The sequence below is a fragment of the Canis lupus genome, chromosome 8 (genome assembly GCF_011100685.1).
Source record: "Canis lupus familiaris isolate Mischka breed German Shepherd chromosome 8, alternate assembly UU_Cfam_GSD_1.0, whole genome shotgun sequence".
Lineage (NCBI taxonomy): Eukaryota > Metazoa > Chordata > Mammalia > Carnivora > Canidae > Canis > Canis lupus.
This window is the reverse complement of record NC_049229.1, coordinates 1,892,655-1,913,427: the sequence shown is the minus strand read 5'-3', so window position 1 is coordinate 1,913,427 and position 20,773 is coordinate 1,892,655. Positions and strand designations below refer to the sequence as shown.

Genomic DNA, 20,773 nt, shown 5'->3' with positions numbered 1-20,773 from the left:
ATTCACTAAACGTGTTCTTGCATAAATGGTTGAATGAACTCCTAAGACTCCCCACTGAGGAAGACTGTGAAAGCATCCTGGTCATGAGAATTGGCATTGGACTTGGATAGACCTGGGCTTGAAGGCCATGGTCACTTCCAAGCTAGGGGTGTGAAGTACTTGACTCCGGGTTGGCAACCTTTTTCTGTAAATGATCAGACAGTAAATATTTTCGGTTTTGTGGGCCATACAGTCTCTTGTATAACTACTCAACTCTGCCTTTTTTTGCAAAAACAGCCAGAGATGATTCCTAAACCAGTGGCATGGCTGTGTTCTCATAGACTTTATTATAAAAATAGGGAGCAGGCTCAGGGCAATATGCTGATGCATGACTTACTGTAAAAAAAAATATTATAAAAGAAGATCAAATGACACAACCCGTGAATGTTGCCCTAGATCTTACACTTGATGAGCTTGGGTAGGATTGCACTTATTCGCTCACATCAATTCCACTCAACTCAATTTACTGTGCTCTACCACAGGCACAGGTACCTATACTGTTTCCCCATTTCCCTATGAAATAATAATACCAAACATCTGAAAAATAGCATTGCATAGGGATTAAGAGGTCAGGATCCTGGAGCTAGACAGATTGCCCTGCGGTGAGTTCTGGCCCTGCCACTTTAGGGCTATGTGATCTTCAGAAGATTAATTTACTTTCCGTGGCTCAACCTCCCTCAATCGTCCTAACTGTAAAGCAGGAGCTACAATAATCGTGCCTATGTCTCAGGGGGCTAGCTCCAGGGTTAAGGGAATCCGCGCCTCCGAAATCACCCGGGGATCCTTAAAGATTCCCAAACCCAGGACACGTGCAGACCAAGGAACTCAAGACAAAGAAAGTCTGGAGGGGCAGGGGCATCAGTATTTTTCAAGTTTCCCTAGATGATTCCAAAGTGCGACAAGTTTGAAAACCACCAGGTTGCAGCGCTCGGCGCCCTGCTTTCGACCCCTCCTCGCTGGACGTTTCTGGAATTACCGTGGCTCCAGGCAGGCCCCACGCCCCTCCGCCCCCCACCCCCATTTCACCGCCCAAGCTTCTCCCGGGGCTCGCGAGGGGTGGGTCAGAAGCCCCGACCCGTGCATGCTGGGATTTGTAGTCCGTCTGGCTCTCGGGCCCCGCCCCCTCAGCCTCCATTGGCTTCCGCAGACACCCGCCCCCGAAGGCTCGCCAATCACCGCGGCGCCCTAGGCCACTAAAGCCCGGGGCCCGCGGCTGCCCCGCAATCACTGCAGGGCGACGTCACGAGGTGCGCGTCTGAGGCTGCGCGTGGCGCGGAGTTCCCACGGTCTGGCCGCCGCCGCCGTCCCGCTGCAGGTAACCGCGCGCCCCGGCCGGGGATCCGGGCCAGGCGCCCACCTCCGGGCCGGGGACGTCCGCCTGCCGCGGCTCCGGGCCGCACGGGAGGGATTTTCAGTTCCCGCCGCCCTGAGTAATCTGTTCCTCACCTTGCGAAAGAGATTTCGGGAACCGGTGCATCCCGCGGGAGAGGCTGCGACCTCTCAGCCCGCGCCCGAGGGTGGTCGTCGGCTGCCTGGAGCTCCTTCGCCGTGCGAGCTTCGGCTGGAAGCGCGGGGCGCGGGGCGGGTCTGGCTGGGGCCCGCGGGGCGCGCGGACGGTCCTGGCTGGGGCCCGCGGGGCGCGCGGACGGTCCTGGCTGGGGCCCGCGGGGCGCGCGGACGGTCCTGGCTGGGGCCCGCGGGGCGCGGGGACGGTCCTGGCTGGGGCCCGCCGAGGCGCGCGGGGCGGGTCTGGCGCTCGGTTCCGGCCTCCGCGCTCGGCCGCAGGTCAGGCGCTCGGGGCTGGGGAGGCGGTGATTGCACCTATTTCCACCCGGTTCTTTAGCCTAAGCGGAAAAACTGTTGCCTACGACGACAGAAATACCCAACCGTGTAAAAACATCCCTCCTGGGACGTGAGGGATGCCCTGTTCTCAGGGGCTTGAGCGGGTGGAACTCAGGATGATTAGCTTCGGCGTGAAACTGAAAGCTTGGTTAGGTCCCCTGCCCCTTAACTACTGGAAATGAGACTGTGGGCACAGGGGTTATTCCGTGCCGAGCATTGTAGAATCTGGGGCCTGGGAGAGGGAACTTTGTATCATGCGCTTCATTTTATAGATAAAAATAAACACCAAGAGTTTGAGACTTGCCCTGTGGTACATAGTGCAGTAGCTCAGCTTTTTTTTTTTTTTCTTTTTTCTTTTTTTTTTCTGTAGGGTTCCATTAGTTAGCAAACGTTCGTTGAGCCTTATTTATTGAGCAGGGGTTATTTGTAAAGGGGAGAGGCAGTCTATAGAGAATCATTCCAGTGTTACAGGTTTACACAGGAGCCACATCTAATCCTGTTCAAAGCATCTAATCCTGGTTTCTGGGAAGGGGATTCCTGAGTGGGGTTTGAGAGATAGGCAGAAGCTACTATGATGAAGGAGAAGGTTTCACCAGGAAAACAGCATGGTGAAGGCATGGAAAGAGCCAGGATTTTGGACCTGGAGTCCTGGAGCCTGGTTTGAACAAAGGGTTTCATGTGGATTATAGATTTCATGAGCTCCAATTCCTAAGAGTAGAGTGGTACAACTTGCAGGGCCTTCTGTGCTGCTCTAAGAGATTTAGATTTTGTCCTGAAAGCCTGGGAAGTTGAGTTTAATAGATGTGTATCTTAGGTAGTCTGTGGTGTGAAGAAGTATTGGAGAGGGTCACAATAGGGAGCTAAGCAGTAATTCCCAGGAGAATTGCTGAGGATTTAATTTCCCACATTGCAGTGGGAAAGGAGAAGAGAGGAGAAAGTTTTGAATTGTTAAGGAGGTGAAATACACCATATCCAGTACTGTTCAGTAAAAGTATATTGAAGTGAATGCTGTCTCTTGAGTTTTCCAACCTATCCTCTGAGGAACTACCCAGCACTTTTTTTTTTTTTTTTTTTAACTGCAGAGGTTGCTTTGTAGACCATAATTCAAATCCCAGATTATGATGGGAAATTGTCACAAGTATCGAGGATGCGGTTAAGGATAAGACCCAAATTGTCTTGCATTCCAGGAAGTGGAAATTGCACCCATGATTTGATCACTTCATATTCAGCAGATTACAAATTATAAAGTCTGATACTATTAAGAGATGATAGACATTTGAGGAAAAGATTCACTACAGGCAGAAGTGTGTCTTAGAACTGAATAGCTATTATCAAAATGAGTATGTGTACCTTAAGACCAAGTGGTTCTGCTTCCAGAAAGTAGCCTAAGAAACAGACATTTATAAGCCAGGAGTATTAGGATGTTTATTGCAACATTGTTTATGATGACAAACAATTATTATAAATTGAAACTGCCTAAATGTCCTTTAGAAGGGAATGTTTATAAAGTGGACATATATGTTTTAAAAGTATAATAAAGTGAATGAAAAGAAATATTAACTTGTGACCGTGCGTTATCTTCTCTGTGGGGAGAATGGGATGGGACATGGGAAGAAATTTCATCTGTAATATTTTATTTTATGGGAAAAGAGAGTTCACAGATTTGCAAAGTATTAACAGCTTATGGGCTTTATGATAGTTGCCAGATGTTTTTCATTATACTTGGTATATTTCTGTTGTTTACCCTTCGATTTCTTGAAATAAAAATTATAACAAAATTTTAACTTTAAGAATTCCACATCTGGCTAGAAAAGTCATTCAATCATTGTGGGAAAATACTACAAACTACCTTGATACCAGGTTTCAAAAATAGTAATTTTGGTAAAAGGAATTCAGGTGTCAGGTAGCTGTGAAAATAAAAATGGAAAAACTGTTAATGATTGGGCAAATTTTACTTTGCTAGATTCCAAAATTCTTCTAAATGACCATTAAGAGATTTTAAAAGTGTTTATTGACTGTGTCTATTTGGAAATACAATTTAGTTGCTCACACTTTTTGTAATGTTAAGAAGATTTTAATATATATATTAATAAATATATATATATATATATATATATATATATATATATATATATATTTGTTAGAGAGAAAGAGTGAGAGGAGGGGCAGAGGGAGCGATTCTTCAAGCAGACTTTCTGCTGAGCACAGAGTTTGTCTCTGGACTCGGTCCCATGACTCATGAGATCATGACCTGTGCTGAAACCAAGAGTCGGACGCTTAACCGACTGAGCCACTCAGGCACCCCAAAAGATAATTTTTAAGAGGTCAAGTCATCACTCAATACAGATATGTATAAAAGTGAACACGTATTAAAGATTACATTTAACTTACAATGAGGAGACGTAATGTGATGGTTGCAGCCGGATCAAAGGAGACTCCAGGGTCAGAAATCATGAAATGAATGGGCAAATGGCAGGCAAAGCTGGCTTATTTCTACTGGAAACCAACCCAACCTCCATTTGATATAATTCATTTGTGTGTCTTTAAATAGGAATTGTTTGCATTGCCATTATCCAGTTTACAGAGATATAAAGGAAAATATTGCATAGAATCAGAATTAGGGAACCAAAAGACATGCTTTCATTTAGAATCCAGTTTGCCACTGAATCAGAATTTTCTCCATAGGAATAATATTGATTAACCTGAATAGACTACAGTTTTCATTGGAGATTTGAGATAAGAGCTAGTTGGGTTTTGTTTTAGTGTCACTCTTCAAACAGGAAATTAAAGATTTGAGAACTGAATCTGACCTTAATAATTTAGTTCTACCATGTTATTGCATAGGGAGACAAAGGCCCAGAGGGAGGGCTTTTGTCAGACTTAGCAGCTATATGTCTTGTGATAGAAATTGCTCTAAATCCTTGTTAAAAACAGCAAGACAGAGTTTCTTCCAGCAGTTAGATTAGGGCCAGAAACTTCAGTGTAGATATGAGCTCAGGTCCAAATACATCAAGGATAGCTGGGATTTATGGGCTGAGAGAGTCAGTGGATGGAAAGTTACTGACAGGAACTTGATTAGATGTCAAAGTGGGCCGTTCTCATAGGATTCTTGGTAAACTGAACTTAGCAGGCCAAGATCTGCTTGAGATGGCTCACTTTGGTCAAGGAGGGGTCCTTATCCTTAACCCTGGTCTCTCCGGCATGGGTCAATCAGGGTCCGCCTTTGTTGATCTTACTGTAAGCCTCTGGAGAGTAGCGAGCAGGAACCAAGACGTTCACGTTTGGAAGGCTCTTTTCAGGTGTCATTGTCGATCTGGCTGCTTTGCTTGGCTTTGATGGTTCCCTGTTTCTAACCCAGGGCCAGTAGCCAATCAGGACTGGTGGTGAGAGGTCATACCTGGTGGTAGTTACAGTGTGGGCTCTGGTGTCAGACTTTGGTTTGAACTTGACTGTGCTGCTTAGATAGTCCTGTGATTGGGGTCTCATTACCTGGATTGCTGTTGACGGTTTCTCTAGAATGGGCATTCTGTCCCAGACCTCTCAAGAGTTTAACTTCACTTGCTAATATACTTCTTTAAGTCAAGTGGAGTCCTTTAATGGAATTATGACCTTGGGTAGCCCTGTAGCCTGAGAGGGACACAGGGCAAAGTGGGAACAGCAGAGGACTTATCATTGGAGGCTGGTAAAATTCATCTGTAAAGGCTTGGCTGCTGGTCTTGACTTTGTGTGGTTCAGGTTCTCCTTTGAAGGGCTCTTCTAAGAGGAGAGCTCTTTACGCAGATTGCCCACAACTGCCTTAAAATAGTAGGGTGGCAAAGAGCATGGTGGGGTGGTGGTGGGGTGACCTGCTGGAGGAAGGCCTTGAGCCCTGGGTGGAGCGTCCTGGGCGCCTGCTTGTGGTTACCCAGTCTCGCAAACATTCACATGAACAACTCTTTTTGTGACAAGCGACGAGGTATGGTAGAAAAAGCAGTCTCTGGACCAGATCTGTGTGTCACCCCCAGTAGGGCTGCTTGCCAGCGTATTCCTCTCTCCATCCAGCCTCCCTTATCTCAGCTCTGTGAGCAGAGCCACGAGGCTGGTTCACGAAGCTTCGTGAGGATCGTGTGAAGTGTACACTGCGTGGTTTATCGCAGACACACTCTGCCGTCCTGTGCAGCATCTCAACACAGGTCACCCTGGGGGACACCTTTTCTCCTCACAGGTGGTTTGCACACTCAGAACATACCCTTTACAGCCCCCAGATCTTCTTGCTCTTGGCCCATGGAAATCTGCCTTGTCTTTTTATTTTTCATTTTTTAAAAAAGATTTTATTTATCTATTCATCAGAGACACAGAGAGAGAGAGAGAGAGAGAGAGGCACACAGACACAGGCGGAGGGAGAAGCAGGCTCCATGCAGGGAGCCTGACATGGGACTCTATCCCAGGTCTCCAGGACCACACCCCAGGCCAAAGGCGGTGCTAAACCACTGAGCCACCCAGGCTGCCCTACCTTTTAAAAGGCTCCACAGTGTCCCATCCTAAGGGGGTACCGTAACTGATTTAACGAGGCAGCGCGCTGTAGATAACGGTGTTTCTTGCTCCAGCATTTTGCTGTTAGAAATGGGTTCACCTCCTCCCGCCCTTTTTTTTTTTTTTTAAAGGATTTTATATATTTATTTATGAGACACAGAGAGAGAGAGGCAGAGATACAGGCAGAGGGAGAAGCAGGCTCCCTGCGGGAGCCCAGATGCAGGACTAGATCCCAGGACCCTGGGATCACAACCTGAGCCGAAGGCAGATGCTCAAGCACTGAGCTACCCAGGGGCCCCATCTCCTCGCCTCCTTAAAGTCTTTCCCTTTTGAAAAATAATGCCTCCCACAGCTACTGAACTCCTCCTGCCTTAGTTTTTCCCTAAAGATCATCCCTCTGACAATGTGTGGATTTACATGTCAGCTCAGTGAAGCATTCTGTCCTTTGGTTCCCTCTTTGTGCTTGTGAGCACCCTGGGTGCTCAGGCTATGTGTGTTGTATGGGTGGGAAGGGGGGAGACTGCAGAAAATACCCATCGCAAAGAGCTACTTCGGCAGAGATTGCTTACTCCGTCTTTGTGAACTTTTCTCTTTGATAGACTCATAGACATGTTGCAGGATCATTTGGGACTTTGTTTTGAGGCTTTGACATCATCAAGAATATTGCTAATCAGGAAATGGCTGGATGAGGCTGGCTGCTTTGAGATGTGTTCTTGCTGAGGCTAATGGAAAATCAGCTAATGGAAATCAGCTCACGTCTGATCTTCACCTCAGGCCCCAGGATGTTTCCCCAAATGGTATTAACATAATGTGTTTTTAAAATTTAATTTGAGTAGGCTACACACCCAGAATGGAGCCCAACACGGGGCTCAAACTCATAATCCTGAGATCAAGAGCTGAACTGAGATCGAGAGTTGGATGCTGAACTGACTGGGCCACCCAGGTGCCACTTAACATATGTGCTTTTTAAGTGACATTTTCTGATCAGTGTCATGTTGTGAGACACTTAGCTTGCTATTCTGTTCAAGGCACCATACTCTGTTTATAAGAAACAAAAGTGGCAGACAAACCATTGCCAAATGTTAACTGTGAAAGTATCGCGTGTGTATTAATAAGGCACTTTTCCTCACTGAGGGGTAGCATGCTAGTATGTTAGTAGAAGAATGACAGATAATTTTGAATTTGTAAAAATAACCTGGCGGTGCTTTTTCAGTACATGCTGCGGTGGTTGCCAATTTTGGCACTTAAGCTGGTGCTGTCTAAAAACTTCTATGGTTCACAGTCAGGCCAGGTTTTGTTTTCTGTTTTTTTTTAAAGATTTTATTTATTTTTTCATGAGAGAGGCACAGGCAGAGGGAGAAGCAGGCTCCCTGAAGCCTGATGTGGGATTTGATCCCGGGACCCAGGGATCATGCCCTGAACCAAAGGCAAGTGCTCAACCACTGAGCCACTCAGGCGGCCCTCAGGCCAGTTTTTTGATTCTGGTAGTTTACATACCCTTTTTTCTTCCTAAATATGAAGGGGGAAAGTCACATGCCAGGGCCTCCCCAGGAATGAGCCTCTTCATGATTAAGTCACATGAACAGGCAGCCCAGGTGGCTCAGTGGTTTAGCGCTGCCTTCAGCCCAGGGAATGATCCTGGAGACCCAGGATCGAGTCCCATGTCAGGCTCCCTGCATGGAGCCTGCTTCTCCCTCTGCCTGTGTCTCTGCGCCCCCGCTGTCTCTCATGAATAAATAAATAAAATCTTAAAAAAAAAAAAAGGTCACATGAGCCAGACTCAGAAGAGACTGGTATGCAAACCAGGAGCCCATCTAATGATTGCTGATGGAAGACGATAAGAACAAGCTAGGCTGTTCTGGTCATGTGGGCTGAGGGCATATTCTCGCTCCCCAGGGTGGGTCCCAGAGACCACCTGTCCTAGTTTTATCACAACATTTCGACGGCCACTGGTTTATTATTATGGTGTCTGGCTGCTTCCATGGTACCAGGGCAGAACTGAACAGTTGTGAGGAGAAGCTGAGAGCTGCAGGGTGAAATATTTACTGTCCAGCCCTTTAGAGACAACATGTGCCAGCTGCTACCCTAGGGAAAGGCTTCCCAGGAGGCTCTACAGCAGTCAGAAGGCCGCTAGGCGATCTCAGCATCAAAGAGCTGCTGGTGGGATCACTTCTGTAGTCACTGTCATCTCTGCTGTTACCTCCCATTCGGGCCAGGAGGATATGGGGACAGCATCCTCAGGTGGCTGGCTGGTTCTGGCACCAGGTGGCCTGGGCAGTCCACTGCCCTCGTCTGTTCCCTGGCCTCATCTGCCATGTACTGTTCTAAAAATGAAAACAAAACAAACAAAAAGCATGGCCATTTCAGAATAAGCTTAAAAACAGATCTAGGGTACTTTGTTGTGGTTACCCGTTCATTGGTGGGTGACCTTGAAGTCACGCTAGAGAAATATGAATCTAGCACCAACTTGGTTTAGGCATTAAGAATGGAGTTCCTGGATGCGGCACCTGGCTGGATCAGTCCATGGAGCCTGTGCCTCTTGATCTCAGAGTGGTGAGTTCAAGTCCCACGATGGGCGTGGAGCTTTATGTAAAATAAAAATTAAAAAAAAAAAAAAAAAAAGAACTGAGTTCCTGAAGGGGATACTGGAGAGGGAGGGGGTGGCAGGTAAGGAACAGTGTCAGCTCACAGGGCTTTGGGCCAGACATGAACTAGAGCCAAGGTTAATGAGTGGAGTTCTGGGCATTGCCTGTAGCTTGTTAGAAATGCAGAGTCTCAGGCCCAGCGCAGGCCCTACTGAATCAGCATTGCATCCCCAGAGGATGTGGGTCACAGTCAGGTTGGAGAAGCACTGGCCTAAGGTGCTCTTAGGTTTTTAAACTTTTATCGGATTCGGGGTTTCCTATTCCCTCATGTTTAGGGCCACCCGGGTGAACAAACGAGCAGGTAAGTGAATGAGCTCTGTTTGACGAACGGCATAGGAGTCAGAGGTCAGCCTGGCAGACTTTGTTGCTGTGTCCGTACATCTCAGAGACTGTTTTCCCTCTTATCTCAGTGTCACAGGCCTAGCGTCTGTCACAGGAAGGCTGTTTCTTTAGAATAACACATTCAGGATGCGGAGCACATGTCTGATCTGGGTGATGTGCTGTGGCCAGGACTCGGCCAGAGTGCTGCCTTTTGTGCCTTAAAACTTGAAAGTTTTGGCAGTAAAGCATAAAATCGGGCACGTAGTTCATTAAAAATGAAGTCTCAGTGTGGGGCCGTGTCACTGAGAGGCTGAGCAAGGGACTCGGAAGGCATAGGTTCTGGTCTCTGGCCAGAGCTGGCTAACTGAATATCGGACAAGTTTGTGTGCTTTAACTTCTCCTTTCTGTAAAATAAGGAATGAACCCTTTGCCATGCCTGCTGTTCTGCATACACGTAGATGGGTTAGGAGTGTTGTATAAAGACGTTAATTTGGGCTGCCACTGTTTGACTATAGCTCATCCAGGTATCTCACTTGTGAACTTCTAAATTGTCCCTCGGTGCTTATATTGAACATGCGTTGAATTTTTATGAACTGTATTGCATAAGTAATGTCAGTTAATTATGGTAAAAAGAAAGAGAGGAGGGAAAAAAATCATCCTGAATTCCACCTACCACCAATCAATAACTACCAAATTTCTATGCCTGCCTTCTACACATTGTAGGCACACATTACTTACGTATGTCATCTTGTCTTGCAGACATTTCATACAACGTGGTGGACATTTTTCCAGTTGGTGAATTTTGTTGGTTTTATCTACGTATTCCAAGTTGTAACAAAAACTTGTTAAAACCTTTTAACATGGCCAAAAGGATTATCCTGGTATTCTTTTGGTTTATACCCATAACTTCAACCTGTAGTGGGTAGATCTTTCTTCCCGTGGGGAAAGGGGCTACAGAGGTAAAGATAAAATTCCACACTGTCATCGTTTTTATCCTTAGTCTGTTCTGTCTGATGACCAAATGGTTTCATCTCTGACTCATTTGCTGTGATGTTTTCTTAGGGGACAACAGTAGTCGTCTGTTTTTGTCATTCCTTTTTGCTTGATTCTGCTTTTCTCTTTCCAGATTTCTGCCATTGAACTCTGAGGCACAGGATGATTTGGGAAGTGGCCGTGTTGCTCAGCATGGTCTTGGGAATTGGTGCTGTTCCCATAGATGATCCCGAGGACGGGGGCAAGCACTGGGTGGTGATTGTTGCAGGTTCCAACGGCTGGTATAACTACAGGCACCAGGTAAGACAGTGGCTCATGTTTTTCTTTATGACGCTGGTATTCTGTAAACAGCCTTGGACATTGTCAGTAGAACAGACTTTTAAAAAAGTCCTTCACGTTCCTCAGGGCTGGCAGAAGTATGTGTGTCGGTGGGGATGTGGAGAAATGGGGGATCGTAGATAGTACAGTCATTTGGGAAAACAGTTTGGCACTTCGTCAAAATAGCCCCTGTGGGGTCACCCGAGTCTCACGCCAGGTTCCTCAGCCCTGGCATGCCAACGTTTGGGGCCAGGTAACTGCTGTGGGGGCTGCCCCAGTCCCGTGGGGTGTCTGGCAGCACCCTGACCTCCACACACCAGATACCTGGAGCATCCCCACCCGAAGTGTCTCCAGCCTCTGCCCCATGTCCTCCCCGAGACCCACTGGCCTGAGGCCTTCGTTTTACAGATGAAGAAACGGAGCGGTAAAGGAGAGGAGGAGCCTCGCCCGAGGCCACACGCAGGCTGAGCGCAGACAGAACCAGGCCTGAGTCCATGTATCACAAGACCTCCTTTGTTTATGTTTTGTTTTTAAAGCTTTGTTATTTTAGAGAGAGAGTGAGCATAGAGGGGCAGAGCCAGGGAGAGAGAGAATCCCACGCAGACTCCCTGCTAAGTGCAGAGCCCAGGGCAGGGCTCAGTTCCAGGAACCTGAGATCCCAGCTTGAGCTGAAATCAAGTCGGACTCCACAGTGACCAAGCTGCCCAGGCACCCCAGCCACATTTTTTTTTAAGTAAAAAGTAACAGGTGAAATTAACTTTCCTGTTATTTATCCCAACATATGCAAACTATCATCATTTCACTGTAATCACTAAAGAAAGTTAATCTGAGATACTTTACATGTTTGTTTTCACCAAATCACCAGAAGTGGGTATGCATGTACATTCACAGTGTACTCAGTTTGGACTGGCCACAGCTGAAGTTTCAGTTGTTCTGTGTGGCCGGAGGCTGCTGTACGGGACGGCACAGGCCTAGTGTCTTCACACACCTGGTGGCTTTGTGGTGCCACCTTGTGTGTGTTCCTCCCAGCCCTTGGTTCTCATATCTGTTAAGTAGGGGCTTGGTTTAGAACTCCCTACCGGCTCTAAGACATAACGATTGTTGAATGACCCACTTTGTGAGTAGCCTTTATGTTAGTTTTTTTTTTAAATTTTTTTAAAAATTTATTTATGATAGTCACTCAGAGAGAGAGAGAGAGAGAGAGAGGGGCAGAGACACAGGCAGAGGGAGAAGCAGGCTCCATGCACCGGGAGCCCGACGTGGGATTCGATCCCGGATCTCCAGGATCGCGCCCTGGGCCAAAGGCAGGCGCCAAACCGCTGCGCCACCCAGGGATCTCAGCCTTTATGTTAGTTGAACAAGAAATTTGGCTTGATTGAAAAGTTGTTGTAATGGCAAAGTGATCCCTTTACCTTTTAATGCTTAACCACAGACCTGACCCAGTTACAGAGGTGCAACCTGAGTACGAAACTAATCATCTCTCGATTTTTTTCCTTCCTCTCTAACCACAAGTTCAAAAGATAAAGTATTAAATACAGGTCACCAGATAGTCAATAGGCTCATTCATCCGCCACACTGGTTTGTACACAATCAACTTAAAAAATATATATATGATTGGTTAAACATTATTAAGTATAGGACCCCATTTACCCTTTGCTCCTAGAGAAGTCTTTTTTCTTTCTTTCTTTTTTTTTAAAGCATCGTTAGTTTCCATGGGTGAAATAATATTGAAATAGAATGAAGGGAAGCAAGGAGAAGAGGTGGCCACAGAGTGAAATACTCATCCTGGCCTCCCTGTGGAGGAACTGCCATGCTGAGTCAGCCTGACCTCAGCCTGTAGCCCTGCTGGCCTGCTCTGTTCTCAGCTGTAGCCAGCATTTAATTTCTTGACTTTGGAGCCTAATCATTAAAAGAGCACTTGAATGAACTTTCCTCGTAGAACCTATACAGACTTATAAACTTACATTTTTTATGGAAGTATACCTTTTGCTTGGATTAACACACATTCATATTAACACAAATTTCTTTTGTTTAGGGAGGACAAGTCCCTGAATCGCTGCTGAGCACTTTGCTATATGCTTGATGATGGTTATTTTTTTTTTTTGAAGATTTATTTTAGAGAGAGAGCGCGAGTGAGCGTGCTCACATGGTGGGGGGAGGGGCAGAGGGAGAGAGAATGTCAAGCAGATGCCCCGCTGAGTGCAGTGCCGGAGGACCTGGGGCTCGATCTCATGACACTGAGCTCATGACCTGAGCTCATGACCTGAGCTGAGCTCAAGAGTCAGTTGCTTAACTGAGCTGCCCAGGCGCCCCCAATGATGGTTATTTAAATCATGTGTTGTCTTGGCCAAATTGGGTTTCTCCGTTTTCCATCTTTGGCTGGGATTAACGGATGAGGGGATTGGTCTGAGGTGTGGCTGGTAGCCAGTTTGCACTGGGTCCTGAGTTGGGGTGCGGGCAAGGCCTCGTGAGGACAGGCTTCTGCCGTGGCTGTGACCAAGGGGAGAGAGGTATGTCCTGAAGTGCAGGCAGCACCTGGGGACAGGCTTGTGAAGGGGATGGAAATAGGTACCAGCGGAGGACCTGGGTTGAGGAGAGTTCCTCTCAGGGGCAAAGGTCTGAGTGTGGGGAGGAGGAAGACATGGGCTGGAGCAGCAGAGGTGGCTGTCGAAGTAGATTGCAGGTGAAGTTCATTGTCACACAGGGCCTTTCAGGGTGACAGGAGTGGGGAGGCAGGGCACATGTGAGCCACGTGCACTGGGACGATGGGGGTTGGGAGAGTTTGAGACTGTGGCTGGCCCTTGGGGCTCCCAGGGGGAAGGTGGTTTGCCGGGTATTGGCAGGGGTGGGAGCTGCGGGATGCTGGCACCTGCCCCGCCTCACTGCTGGTCTGGAGTTGGGTTGCAGTGAAGAGAAAGGGGCTACTGCCTGCTTCCAGAAGCTTTGAGAACATCTGTCCTGGGGGCTGGGAGGCAGATCAGTGGAGGCAGGGAGGAGAGGGAGAAGCTAGGAGAGTCGCACTTGTTGGAATTGGGAGACTGATGTGATGGAGAACCGAACAGCAGAGTCATTCCATTTCTAAAAGACCACCTTTTGTTTTATAGATTTTTAAAAAATGTGTTCGATCACCACTTTTTTTTTTGAAGATTTTATTTATTCATGAGAAACAGAGAGAGAGAAAGAGAGAGAGAGAGGCAGAGACACAGGCAGAGGGAGAAGCAGGCTCCATGCAGGGAGTCCAACATGGGACTCGATCCCGGGTCTCCAGGATCAGGCCCTGGGCTGAAGGCGGCGCTAAACCGCTGAGCCACCCGGGCTGCCCCCGATCTTCCTTTTTAATAACAGCTTTATTGAGGCAGACATTCACGTGTCGTACAATTCACCTGTTATAATTGTGTAGTTCCATGAGTTGTAGGAAATTCATGCAGTTTGCAAGCGTTGTCACAGTCTAGTATTAGGACCCTTTCATCATTCTAGAAAGTTCCCTAGTTCCCCTTGCCCCTGATCCCATCTCATGTTAAATCTTCAGTTCTCCTCTGGAACAGTTGACTTGGTGGTTGGCTCGGGCGGGGGGCGACTCCACAAAGCCCCTGCCTCGCCGTGCTCAGCACATGCAGGAAGCGGTCACTGTGCCCCCGTCAGGCAGTCAGGCAGTGGACTGCGAGGCCCCTTCTCCGGCGCTTGCCCGGCTCGGAAGCGGACCCGTTGCGGTGACCGAGACTGGAGCGTGCCAGTTGAATCTAACCTTTGCTCCCAGGCGGTTGCCCCTGTTTGGCCGACGGTGGGCCTGAGGTGGAGGTGGCGCCAGCAGGCTGTGAGGGACCGCGGCCAGCCCCCGGGGGTCGCCTCCGGGGGCCGGTGTGCCAAAGCCTGCCGGGTGGGCCGGCGGGCCTCGCCTCTGCCCGGTGCCCCCTCGCGTGCCGCCTCGGAGGCACCGGGAATGTGTGTGGGCGGCCTCTGACCCCTGCCCACCGCGGTGCCACCGACTTAGCTAGCGGGGTTAGAGGCAGCCCCGCACGGCGCGGCGCGGGAGGGAACCGCGACCTGACTGAGAGGGAGGGCCCCGGCTGAGTGTCTGAGCCCTTTGGGCCTTCGTCCCCTTTTCAAAATGGGGCTTAAAGCGTGTGCGTCTCGGGTGGCGAGGAGTCCAGGCCGTAGGAGGCGCCGCTGGCATGTGATGGGACACGTGTGCAACTCCGGCGGCTCGGTCAGCTCACCGGGGTGTGCAGCTGCCGCCGCCAACCGGCGCTAGAACGTTCCCATTTCCTCAGACGCCCCCAGCCCTGGGTAACCACCAAAAACACACCTTCTGTCTCTATAAATTTGCCATTTCTGAACATTTCATGTAAATGCAGTCATTCGACCTGTAGCGTTTGGTTTCTGTTGGCATAGCGTTTCAGAAGTTTATCTGCCTTGTAGCATGTCAGCACTTTGTTCCTTTTTATTGCAAGAATATTAATAGTATGTATCAACCACATTGTATCTGCCCCTTTACGGTTGACAGGCATGTGGGTTGTGTACGTTTTTTTTGCTTATCAGGGATAATGTCGCTAAGAATATTTTCCTGTACATCTTCCCTCAGATAAATGTTTTTGTTTCTCTTGTGCAGAAAGAATCGAACTGCTGGGTCATATGGTAACTTTATGCATAGCCTTTTAAGAGACCGTTTAATTGCTTTCCAAAAGGACGACACCGTTTTATGTTCCCACAAGCAGTGGATGGAGGAGGGTCCTGGTTTTCACATCCTCACCAACCCTTGTTACTGTTTGTCTCGCTGTGAATTGATATCTTGTCGCTTTAATTCACATATCCGAATAACTTAGTGATATTGAGCATCTTTAATGTGCTTTTTAGCCATTTGTGTATCTTAGGTGAAATGCTTATTCCAAATCTTCCATTTGGGGGCCACTCAGGTGGCTCGGTTGGTTAAGCATCTGCCTTGGGCTCAAGTTATGATCCTGGGGTCCTGGGATCAAGTCCTGCTCAGGCTCACTGCTCAGCGGGAAATCTGCTTCTCCCTCCCCTGCTCATTCTCTCTCCCTCTGAAATAAATAAATGAAAATTTCTAAAACAAACAAAACCCCCCTACATCTTCTGTTTTTCTTTGGATTGTCTAATTGGGTTACTATAGTTCTTTGGATGTTCTAGATACAAGCTCTCTATTCATACAAGTTTTGCAAATTCTTAACAGTGTCTTTTGAAAATTAAAAAATTTAATGAGGGATCCCTGGGTGGCGCAGCTGTTTGGCGCCTGCCTTTGGCCCAGGGCGCGATCCTGGAGACCCGGGATCGAATCCCACATCCGGCTTCCGGTGCATGGAGCCTGCTTCTCCCTCTGCCTATGTCTCTGCCTCTCTCTCTTTCTCTCTCTGTGACTATCATAAATAAATAAAAAAAAAATTAAAAAAAATTTTAATGATGTCCAGTGTATCAGTTTTTTTCTTTTATAGGCCATGCTTTTGGTGGTGTATCTACATCTTTGGCAGTTATAACTCTGAAGACTTTCTCCTAATATATCTTCCAGAAGTGTTTGTTTTAGCCCTAACATTGAAGTCTACGATCCATCTTGAGTTAATATTTGTGAATGGTGTGAAATGAAGGCCCAAGTTCATCTTTTTATGTGGATTTCCAAATGGTTCCAGCACCATTTGTTGAAAAGACTCTTCTTTCCCCAGTGTACAGCTGACCCTTGAACAATATGGGTTTGAGCTGCATGAGTCCATTTATGTGCAGATCTTTTCCAATAAATACAGTAATACTCTAAATGTATTTTCTTTATGATTTTCTTAATGTTTTCTTTTTTCTAGCTTACTTTATTGTAGGAATAGAGTATACGATACATACAACATATGAAAGGAAGTGAAAGTCCTCTAACTTTTTCAAAATTGTTTTGGCTATTCTAGGTTTTTTGCAATTTCCTGTAAGTTTTAGGATCATCTTGTTGACTTCTGCAAAAAAAGCCTGCTGACCATTTTTTTTTAAATGTTAATAGCAGTAAGTTTTCCAATCCATGAATATGAGATAATCTCTCTATTTGGATCTTTAATTTACCTCAACAATATTTTCAAGTTTTCAGTGTACAAGTCTAATACTTTTGTTAGATTTATTCCTGTTTTTATTCTAGTTTTTTAAATGAACCTGGCTTCCGACAAAATAAATCAGTAATTAGGATGCCTTGTCACCAAGGAGAGCAGGTGGTATGCCTGCCCACTTGTATCATAAAGGTGGGTGAAATCTGACATCATATTGGTTTGATGTTTTGTTTTGTTTTTTTTTTCAATGAAAAAGAAAGCAAACAATTGTCTATATCACATGTGTGTGCAAGTTAAAGAGTAATAAGAAAATGAATATCTGTATCAGACTGAAGAAAAAAAAAAGAACATTACTAAGATCCTATCCTCTGACTGATTCCCCCTGCTCTCCTCGTCAGAGGGTGAGTGCCTGAATTTTCTGTCAGTCATTCCTTCACTTTGCTTTATGGTTTCACCATGTGAGTATTTAACTGTAAACCATATAGTGTTTACTTTAGCCTGTTTTGGCCTTTATGTAACTATAATCATAGTGAGTGTATTTTTCTACGACTTGCTCTTTTTCTCATTATGTTCCTGAGATTCATCTGTTTTGAAACATGGGTTGTATTTCATTCATTCACCCATCTGCCTACGTGAGCTTCATGGCATCCCGTTATAGGAACACATAGCAGTTTGTTTTTCCAGCTATTGATGGTCCTTTGGGTTAGTTCTTGGTTTTGTTTTGTTTTGCTCTGAGGAATCCTCTATGGCACATGGGTAGAGTTCCCCTAGGGTTTTGCTAGGAGCAGAATCACCGGGTTGGTGGGGATGAGCTTCAACTTGATTGGATGATGACGAGGTGTCTTCCTGAGGGAAGTGCCAATCCCAGTAAACTTCCACCATCAGTGGGTTAGTTTCCTGTTGTGACTGTAACAAATCACTACAAGCTTAGTGGCTTAAAACAGTGCACGTTTATTATGTTAGGGCCCTGGAGGTGAGAAAATCTTAAATGGGTCTGTGTTCCTTTCTGGGCACTCTGGGGGAGGTGCCATGTTCCTACTTTTTCCAACTTTTAGGGGCTGTCCTCATTCTTTGGCCCACGGCCCCCTCTTTTGTGTTCACAGCCAGCAGTGACAGTTGAGGATTCTTACATTGTATCCCTGTGACATGACTCTCCTGCCTCCTACTTCCACATACAGGGACGCCTGTGATCACATTGGGCCCACTGGATTAATCCGGGATAACCTTCCTATTTATTTTAGGGTCAGCCAGTGAGCCACCATAAATCCATCCACTGTCTTATTCCCCTTTGTCATATGATGTAACTTAGTCACGGGCTCTGGGCTTCGGGATGTGGACATCTTTGGGGGCTACCACCGTAGTAGAACATCTTTCCTACTACAGATGGTGTTACAGTTATGGGGACTTAAACATTTCAACAATTTGTATGGATGTAAAGTAGTAAATTTTTTTTTTTTTTTTTTTTATGATAGACATAGAGAGAGAGGCAGAGACACAGGCAGAGGGAGAAGCAGGCTCCATGCCAGGAGACCGACGTGGGACTCGATCCCGGGACTCCAGGATTGCACCCTGGGCCAAAGGCAGGCGCTAAACCGCTGAGCCACCCAGGGATCCCCAGTAGTAATTATTTTTTAATGATTTTCAGCTCCTCCCTTTCCATGGGCTTAACTTTCACGATTCCCCTGTTGTTCCTGCGTGAAGCAGCATCAGGTTCTGGAGTCAGTGCCAGGGATATCTCACTCTGAGCTGGGTGACTTGGGCCAGTCACCTCACCTCCCTAAGCTCCAGGTTCCTTATCTATAAGGTGGGAATCGTTACCTTGATCATGTAGGGTTGCTATGAGAATCAAATGAGAAAATGCATAGAAAAATCTCAGCGCAGTACCCGACAAACACTAGTCCGTATATGCCTGACAAGACCATAAATGTGTGAGTTTTTATTATTTATTCAGCCATCCATTCATCCCACAGCTCCCGAGTGCCAAACCCGGGATTTACCCACCCAACATTCAGCAGTGGTGTATTTAACACCCATTGTGGCTGTGAAGTCTGTATGTGTGAGTCATCTACAGGCAAAACGCTGGGATTAATGCTTGATGAGCTTTATTGCCCTGATGAGTGTTTAAGACATTATGTATAAAAGGTCCAGTTCCTAAAGCCGTCTTCCTTAGAGAGCGAGATAGTTGGGCTCCCTACTCTCTTCATGTTTATTTATGTCTGTATTCTTTTTTAAAATTTATCTTAGAGCACACTAGCAGGGGGAGAGGGAAAGAGAATCTCAAGCAGACTCCGTGCCGAGCTTGGAGCCTGACATGGGGTTCCATCTCATGACCCTGAGACCATGACCTGAGCCAAAATCCAGAGTCAGATGCTTAACTGACTGAGCCACCCAGGTGCCCCTGTGTCTTTTTTCTGGAAAGACATCATTAAGCAGAAGCAGAACGTTAGGGGACATTTTTCTTCATGGTCCTCAAATGACTCCTTTGTCCTGGAGTCTACTGCATGTCTTCTGAAAAAGGAAGCAAAGAATGTCTTCAGCCTCTTACAGACGGAGACTCACATTAACAAAAGCTTTTCTTTCATCCCTAATATTGTCAGCCTTGCGGTGGTTGCAATTTTTTTTTTTTTTTAAACTAGAGAGTACATTCATCCTTTCCATTCCTGAGCTGAAGAGTTTTCACTCAGGTCTCTGAATAGCTGCTATGGGCAGCCACAGTGACTCAGATCAGAAGAATTCCATTTGATAGAGAAGTAGGCTTTGGGTCTTTCGTTTGTTATTCTGTTCTTCAGACCCATCTCAGGGCTTTCAGGAGACTTACATAGCGTGGAAGAGGGAAAATTATTCAGGGCTTTTGAAGGCCCTGGTTACCCAGTGGTGGTGCTTTGTGTGCATGTCCATGTATTGTCCACATCTTCACCAACTGCCTGATGAATAACAGTTTGGATATTGAGTGAAATGAGGAAGTTTAAAAAACTGAGTTGACGGGATCCCTGGGTGGCGCAGCGGTTTGGCGCCTGCCTTTGGCCCAGGGCGCGATCCTGGAGACCCGGGATCGAATCCCACATCGGGCTCCCGGTGCATGGAGCCTGCTTCTCCCTCTGCCTGTGTCTCTGCCTCTCTCTCTCTATCTCTGTGTGACTATCATAAAAAAAAAAAAAAAAAAAAAAGTTAAAAAAAAAAACTGAGTTGAAAAAATATTGGTGTTTGTGTTTTAAGATAATTTAAATACCTCACCAGTAAAGCATAAGTCAGAGCATGTCTTCCATGAGAAGGAATGTATTGCTCCATAGAACTCCAAAATTGGCCTCCTTCTGGGCAAAATCTAAGACTTGACAAAATCATTCCTTCCAGGCAGATGCATGCCACGCCTACCAGATTGTTCACCGAAATGGGATTCCTGATGAACAGATCATTGTGATGATGTACGATGACATTGCCAACTCTGAAGAGTAAGTAGGCAGCGTTTTGAATTTGGTGGTGAATTCAGGATGTTTTTAAAGATGGATTTATTTCAGAGAGCATGTGCATGTGTGTGTGGGGAGGGGTAAAGGGAGAGGGTGACAAGCAGACTCATCACTGAGCAGGGAGCCCGATGAGGTGCTCAATCCCAGGACCCTGAGGTCGTGACCTGAGCCAAAACCACCAGTCAGACTGAGCCACCTAGGTGCCCCCCCAGGATATTTTTTTAATAAATGCATGCAGACTCATAGGAATCTGTAGAATCAGCATTAGAATACAGACATTAGAACGTAAAACAGACATGCAGATGAAACCCCAAAGGCTGCTTCCATAGAACTTGGAACATTGCTCAGGGGCAGCGGCAGCGGTTGAGTGCTGAGGGGTGTTTGGGGGCCAGTGCTCTGGAAGAGCTTAAAGTGTGAGTTCCTCCTCAGCATGGAGACCTCACATTGGGTTCTGCATGGCCTGTTTGTGACCTTAGAGCAGGGCGCACAGCACGGAGGAGTCGCCTCTGCAGCCCCGTGCATAGAAGGCTCTCGTTTGTAGGTTAGATCCAACTACCCTTCTTTCTGGGCCTGTTTGCTTTTATTATTTGTTGACTTCAGTTTTATG

The 20,773-nt window shown here is 46.7% G+C and overlaps 1 protein-coding gene across 2 annotated transcripts in view; it reads left to right on the top strand.

The window, feature by feature from the left end:
- The first annotated feature begins 1,214 nt into the window (after nt 1-1,214).
- LGMN (legumain) overlaps nt 1,215-20,773 on the top strand; it is a 32,763-nt gene continuing 13,204 nt past the window's right edge. Inside the window, exons 1-3 of one of the 2 annotated variants that reach the window (XM_038544125.1) lie at nt 1,215-1,354; nt 10,486-10,652; nt 20,054-20,151. In XM_038544125.1, coding sequence (XP_038400053.1) covers nt 10,515-10,652; nt 20,054-20,151 — 236 coding nt within the window. In that variant the 5' untranslated portion in view covers nt 1,215-1,354; nt 10,486-10,514. Of the gene's footprint in view, nt 1,355-10,485; nt 10,653-16,794; nt 16,895-20,053; nt 20,152-20,773 lie in introns of those variants that run through there. The other variant, XM_038544126.1, reaches the window with a different exon arrangement.